The sequence below is a fragment of the Marmota monax genome, unplaced genomic scaffold (genome assembly GCF_021218885.2).
Source record: "Marmota monax isolate L192 unplaced genomic scaffold, Marmota_monax_Labrador192_F-V1.1 WCK01_AAM20220418_F8-fsc00100, whole genome shotgun sequence".
Classification (NCBI taxonomy): domain Eukaryota; kingdom Metazoa; phylum Chordata; class Mammalia; order Rodentia; family Sciuridae; genus Marmota; species Marmota monax.
The window spans coordinates 828,693-836,246 of NW_026693872.1; the positions used below are offsets into that span (position 1 = coordinate 828,693).

General features: G+C 42.2%; 1 protein-coding gene across 1 annotated transcript in view; it reads left to right on the top strand.

Annotated features, from left to right (window-relative positions):
• The window catches only part of P3h2 (prolyl 3-hydroxylase 2), a 151,968-nt gene extending 147,427 nt beyond the window's left edge, over positions 1 to 4,541 (top strand). The window contains exon 15 of the mRNA XM_046462544.2: positions 3,358 to 4,541. Coding sequence (XP_046318500.1) covers positions 3,358 to 3,450 — 93 coding nt within the window. The 3' untranslated portion in view covers positions 3,451 to 4,541. The remainder of the gene's footprint in view (positions 1 to 3,357) is intronic.
• Positions 4,542 to 7,554: the final 3,013 nt, after the last annotated feature.

A 7,554-nucleotide genomic window follows, 5' to 3' on the forward strand; every position in this document is an offset into this window, starting at 1 on the left:
ACAATGAAGAGTAAAATTGTTTAAAAATTGCCTTACTACCAGAATTTTAGCCTTACTCAGAGGGAATTTAATAATTCTGTATTCCAACTTCCTCTTCAAACATATTGTTCTATCAATTAACTATAAATTAATAAAATAAACACAAAGTAATTCCCTGCTCCTTCCTAATCAGAAAACATCAATGCCATTGTTTCCTCCTTGGATGGAAAAGTACTATGAACTTCTCCAGTCTTCAGGCAGTAGCGGCATCTAGTGGCCAAAGTTGGAAATGGCAAGAGCCTCTTCAACAATAAAAAATTTTGTCTATGCCTTGATTCCCAAACTTTCTTCTCATTGGAATTACCTGGTAATCTTTATAAAACTATTAACAACTGACTCCCACCTTCATAAATTCTGATTTAATTTCTATAGAGTGTTATATGGGCATCAGGAGTTTCAAAGTCTCCCCAAGTGAGTCTAATGTGTAGCAAAGTTTGGGAACCCTGGCTAAAACCTTTTCTCAGATTGAATCTCTGAGTGAGGAAAGCCTGCAGGCAAAAAAAAAAAAAAAAAAAAAAAAAAAAAATTAGTTCTGGCAGATTCCCATATATTATAGATTACTTTAAATACACTGGAATCTCAAGAGGTATTTAGCAACATAAATTATACAAGAACATTAGAGTTTCATGTATTTCTTTTTTTTTTTTTAAAGAGAGAGTGGAGAGACAGAGAGAGAGAGAATTTTTCTTTTAATATTTATTTTTTACTTTTTGGGCGGACACATCATCTTTGTTTGTATGTGGTGCTGAGGATCGAACCCGGGCCGCATCCATGCCAGGCAAGCGCGCTACCGCTTGAGCCACATCCCCAGCCCCGAGTTTCATGTATTTCATATTTAGGTCTTGAATTTCTTTCCCTTCATAAGAGACTTAATTGTGATAGTATTTTGTGGCCATCAGATGTGAGAACTTTGCATGTGTGTCAGTTTTTTTTTTTTTTTTAAGCATCGAGATTTTCTTACCATATTCATAAATTAGTAAACAGGCCTTTTAAAAAAGCTATAGCAGCAATTTAGTTTACTTTTAGTCAGTTGGTTATTTTGGTTGTCTTTATGTCAACATTGTTTTCAATTATGAGGTCTTGCATGAAAGGAGATTTGTTTTTAGGCCATAAAACAGTTGTTTTTATAAGTTGCTATGCTTTACACTGTGCTAGAGACTACCTCTGGGGAATACAGACTAGATGAGGCTTAACCCCCGGTTTCCAGGAGCTCAGAGTCTTTGGAGAGATGATACAGGTGCCCAAGTAAGTAAAATATGAAGGTGGTAGGAATTGTCAGTAGCAAATGAATGTGCAGGGGATATAAAGAAGTAGGCAGGAAAGGGTCATTGAGGAGATGATGTTTGAGGTGAGATTTACAGGGTGAGTGAGATTTCTGTAAGGAGAAGCATTTTAGAGGAGACCTTCATATGTATGTATTGACTCATTGAATATAAATGCCAAATGTCAGTAACTTTTTTTGTACACTAGAAAATGGAGTGACCAAGAAGATAAGATTCCTTCCTCCCCGGAAGTTTACATTCTAGTGGACACAGACAGGCAACAAATAGGCAAAAATATTACCAATTGAGAGAATTTCTCATAGTCATAAATGGTGTGTGCAAAATGGAACAAGGTAATTGATTTGAGAATAATGGGCTGTCAAACTGTGAGTTCTCGCCAAGCAAGTGACATGTGAGCTGCAACCCCAGTGACAAGAAGAGCCAACAGACATCTGGAGAAGAGCATTTCAGGCTCAGATGACAATGCAAAGGCCCAGAGACAAGAGGGAACTTAGAGAGGTAGACAAAAAAGGTGTTGGAGGTGTAGCTCAGCAGTAGAGTGTATGCTTTGGCATTGGTAAGGCCCTGAGTTGGGTTTCCAGAATCAAAAACAAGCAAACAACCTCCCTACCACGAAAGAAATATTACAAAACAAAAAACAATGAATAGTGACTGGGTTATGACATGCAAGATGGAGCATAGTACAAAAGGAGAACAGAGAAAGCAGGTCCACACTTTCCAGGTTGGATCAGTACTTTGAAATCCATTCTAACTGCTAGGAAGCCATTATATCCTCCTCCTCCCAGTTTGCTCCTCCAGTTCTGGGAATGACCAGATCCAGAAGATCACTTTAGCAGATATCTGGACTTAGAGTAATGACAGAAAAGGTGAAAGACGTGGGAGGTTTGAGATGCAGTGTGGTGGTCGACCGGCTAGACCTATGGCTGGTTGGTGTGAGATAAGAGAAAACACAGGATACAGTGGCAACATCCAGAAGGATATTTAATTTAGACTAGGACTTGGCAGTTCTTTTGAGACTGTAGTATTTAGGGATCAGGAGGTAAGTCAGGAAGTTGGAGTGTAAGAAGAGGAGAGGGAAGAAAACAACATAAGGCTGATGACACAGAAAGGTCTAAATCAGTGAGCTCCTTATAAGCACACAGAGAAATATGAACCCAGACCTCCAAGCCATTGGAAGCCAAGGGTCTGAGTACTGAGCAGCAGAGTGATATGGCCAGGTTTATGAGCAGGACCCAAGAAAAGCACATGAGTATTAGAAGCTTGTGAGTAGCGAAACAGGGAGTTCAATTTGGAAGTTTCTGATGCAACCGAGTTAGGAAATAACGTGGACCTAAACCAGTGGCTGTTAAGAAGGAGCTTTGCCTAGGGCACATTGGGCAATGTCTGGGGACACTTTGGTCATCACAACTTAGGGAGACATCCTGTTGGCTACCTGTAGTAAGTAGAGACCAGGGACATTGCTGAACATTCTACAATGCACCTGACCCTCTCTCCACACACACACACACACACAACAACAAGGAATGATCTGGTCTAAATGTCAGCAGCGCCAAGGTTGAGAAACCCTGGCCCAAAATAAAGCCACAGTATTATGCCTGGAAAAGAAAGGGGCAGAAAAAAGAGACAAAATGGAAAGGACGAAATGGCTTATCAGATGCAGGAATCCATGGTCAGGTTATTATGGCAAATGGGAGGGCAGCGGCTTTACTGCGAGGTTTAGTATCTGAGGAACAGAATAGGTCTGTGGGGGAGAAAAGGTGCATTCAGTTAGAATACTGAGCTGAGCTGGAGATGTTGATGAGACCATGAAGTAGCAAGAGTAGGAAGTGGTTGAATATGCAAGACGTGTTTTGCAGGAAAGAAATCATGGAAAATAATTACTTAGGACAAAGGAGATGAAGATGAGGTTTCATCCTTAACTGGATTTAGCACCAATCCATGCCCATATGGATGCCTGGAAGTGTTCAGGAAGCATCTGCCACTGGGATTGATTACTATGCTTGTAACAGAAACTTGTCAATTGTCTTCTTTGCAGGAACGAATAAAGGCCGATGAAGTGATTGCAATCCTGGATCAGGAGCAGCAAGGAAAGCATGAACTGAACATTAACCCCAAAGATGAGCTATAAAAACAAGAAAGAAAGTTCTATCAAATATTTATTTAAATTGTTAATCTTAAAAGAACCTTTTTATTTTTGTACAGAGCCATGGTATAAATTAACAGGTTAACATGAGTCATTAGATCTCCCTTCTGTTCCTTAGGGTGCTAGCTTTGCTTCACTTCTGTCTTTCTTGGTTTTTCTTCAGATGATGTTTCAAAGCTCAGTCACCTTCCCTTGCTCCACATATACACACCACACACAAACACATCACACACGTACCACATAACACACCACACACATGCCACACATATAAATACACGCCAAACACATCACACATACACATACACATGCACAAACACATCTAAACACCAAAAATACAAACCACACACAAAACACACACACACACACACAATTTGCTGCACATTCAAAAACTCAGAGAGAATAAGCTGGTTCTTGGCGAATCCACACTCTTATGTGTGTCCCAGCTCTAAAGTTAGAGTGTGACTTGGTCTCAGCATGCTTTCCTGGCTCGGTGCCTTTCCGCCATGTCCTCTCGAGGTGCTGACAGCCGTGAGCTCAACTCTCCAGAGTCAGCTAAGCTTTGGGTCTGCAGAGCCCCTGGTGAAGTCTGCATGGCCTCAGGTGTCCTGGGCATGAGGGCCATCCAAGCTCCAGGAGGGAAGCTCTTGGCTGAGGACTGCCTGCGACAGAGGGGCCGTCTTCCCAGGGCCTTGCTGGAGCTTTTGGTTCTGGTGTTCTCACCAGGGAACAACCTCACTCTGTACACTGGAAACTTCAGCTCACCCTCCAAGGTGCTCTGGGAGAGACTGCCCTCTGAGTTGTCTTCAAAAAGTCACAGAGAGGTTGGAATGGAATGGGTCTTCACTTCAGTGACTTTGGAAGAAAATCTCTAATCCCACCTGGCTCAGGACACTGTGGCCAGGCTGCTGGAGAGCGGCAGCCCCTAGAGGAAAGGGATGTTTTATACTAAGAAAAGTGAGTCTGATTGATTCCAGTCTTCATCTGCTTATATTCAACGGCCCCTCCACATTGCTGCTGCCCAGCTCACAGATTCCTGCTTGTGTCGGAGTTGTTTAATAAAGGGAGCTTTGTTTTAATATCTTCTCCCGGGTGCCTGTTTTGTCTTCAGACAGTGGTCCCGCAGCAGCTCCTGGACAACCTAGAAGCACTGTTGGGCCACAACTCTTTTGCTAGCAGGCACACAGCTCCTGGGGGACACTGCTTTGGAAGAAACAGATGGTTGGCCCAGGGGGATATTAATCCAGAGAATGACTGGTTCTGATCCCAGTACTAAGGGGGATGCTGCAAAGATGTTTTACAGTCTATGGGGTTATTCTATAGACTGTAAAACAGGGTGTGTGGGCCATATTTTACCAGTGTGAGACTGTCACCTTTGTGATGGGCACGGGTAGAGCTAAGATTTACTTTCTACAATGCATGTTCTTGGTTAGTGGTAAGAACATCCATTCTTTGAAACTGAAAATTTGAGTTACAGTGATTTATGTGCCATCTGTTTTCCGCCAAACTTTCTGCTTACATTTTCATCATGGGTAAAGGGAAAGAGCATTAAGTTATAATCCCAGCCCCATCATATTTACCCTGCTGTGTGACCTGGAGCTACCTTCTTTCCCTTTCTGGACTTCAGTTTCCTTCTCTAAAAATGACATAATTAGGTATAGCTTTCCAGAAGCCCTCCCATGTGCTCCAAATACAAACAAATAAATCCCCCAATCAAAACTAATTTTAGAAATAGTCCCAAATAAGAACAAATTCATTTCTGCTAACATTTTGAGACTTGCAAATGGGTTCCTTATATGCACATGTGATTATAAGATTTTTAAACCCAATTTTAAGGGCTCAAAATTCTTGAGCTTTGAAGCAGATTGCTATTTGTCTGTTCTTCCACTGCGAAGAGCTTGTTGGCACTCAGATTTGCTGATAGGAGGATCCAGGCAAGGATCTGATTTCTGTTTTCTGGCAACAAGGCATCAACAGAGAAAACAGTCCCTGGTTCTTTGCAATCCTGGCTTCCTGGGTGCAGTGGGTGCTCTGGGAGAGCATTCAGGCATTCAGCACTGTCTGATGCTCGATCCCACAGAAAATGGGTGAAGGCCTCAATAGACATCATTGTGTGAGATCCACATCTTGAGACATTTGCTGACAGCACTGGGTAGTTATTCCCGTTTTGCTGGTTCACCATGTTGCTCGACACCTGGAACATCATGTATGTGCTAAAGCATTTATATTTTAATCTGCTCCACATCAAACCATACATAATTTCATTTAAATATTTAGGGAGTGTCATCAGATGACTAAAATATATCAGACTTAGAAGTTGCAGTATCTGTATGCTAGATAATCCCTCTTGTAGAAGAATAGAAAAGCCCATTGGAAAATTTGAAGTTTTTAGAGATGAAGAAAGCCATAGAAATCACAATTCAATTCTTTCTCTTTAGGTAGAAGCTCAGAGATGAAACAGAGCCAGAGCTAAAGCCAGGGCTGTTGATTTTGGTTATGTTACACGGGGCTTAGGATCCTGGTGCCTGGCTTCGTCCACCTACAGGAAGGGCTGCTTCTTATAATCCAGCTAAAGATGGAACTTGCTGACTAATCCATGGATCTGCAAATCTGTGTCTGTCCAGAAGGAGGGAATGTTTTTGTTCTCTTTCTTCCTTTTTTATTTTTTTCTTTCGGTACTGGGGATTGAACCCAGGGGTACTTTATCACTGAGAAAACAGTCCCTTTGTATGTTGAGACTGGGTCTTACTAAGTTGCTGCTCAGGCTGACCTCAGACTTGGAATCGTCCTGCCTCAGCCTCCCAAGTCACTGGGATTACAGGCGTGCACCACCACAACCGGCTGGGGGAGCCTTTTACTTACTCACACAGAGGTGATAAATGTACTGGAGGCAGCCTAAGCTGAAAAGCTCAATTTTTACGTTTAGGGCTCTTGGTTGGTATGGCTTAGAGAACCACCATTTGTCTTGATGACTAAGCTTTTGTTTTCATCTGTTTTATTGTGTTGAGTGCTTATAACACAGGACATGTCCACACACGAGGAATCCCAGGAGGCGTGCTGGGCAGGGGATATGAAGTAAAGTGATTGCTTGTGGTCACTCAGCGTGGAATGACTACAGTTAGCTACAAGCATGGTCTTTTGAGCCAGGGAGGGAAAAAAAAGCACTATTATCCCTGTTCCCTGGGCCATCTTCCTAGGCACATTAAATATAAAATAATGAATTAGTGTAAAGAAGAAGGTTTGACTTTATCAAGTCAGGAAAAACTCCTCTTTTGTCTTCCGGCTGAGCTACCTGATCTTGTGATTTTTGTGTGTGATTCCCCTTCTTTGACAAATATTGAATATGAGTTGCATAATTCAATTTGATTCAGGCCCACATTTGAGAACATACCTTGTGCCCAGTGCTGCTTTTGTGAAGCTCACAAAAGGAAAGAGGATTGTAGTCCAGTGTCATTTTTCCTCTCCCTCAAAGGCAGAAAGACTCTTGAGCTTAAGTTTCTTCTCTAGAGAAGACACAGGACACAGTGATCCTCCAGATGGGTGAAGTGCTTGCTTCACAGCACTGTCAACGGACAAGGAAATCTTAGGTTTAATGCACTCTTCATCATTATTAACACATATGTAACATTTTTTTGGCACTTAATCAGCTGAAAAGAAGCCATGGAATGAGTCAGTACCATTTAATAATATATACCTATGAATTTTAATTGAAGTACAAATGCTGAATTATTTCCCATAAGACAGCCACAGGGAACAACTCCCTCACTGACGTCAAGAGAGGAGATAATGGGGGCCACCTCACCAGCTCCTTATGCCAAGGCATTCAGTGTTCTGAGGTGGCTGACAGTGGAATGGCTGAGAAGTGGGAAAAAGTTGAACTGATCCCACATCCAAAACTCTTCAGGGAAACAGGAACCATTTGGCAAAAATTCCAAACCACAAGTCCATGGTTCTACCTCCTGCCAAGAAGCCTGTGATGGGAAGTGACCTCCCTACATAGTCCCAGCAGCCCACCCACCAATCAACTACTCCCAGATAATTTGATGTTTCCAATATGAGATGTGGGGCCCACTTTGATTTGGAAGGGGTTGA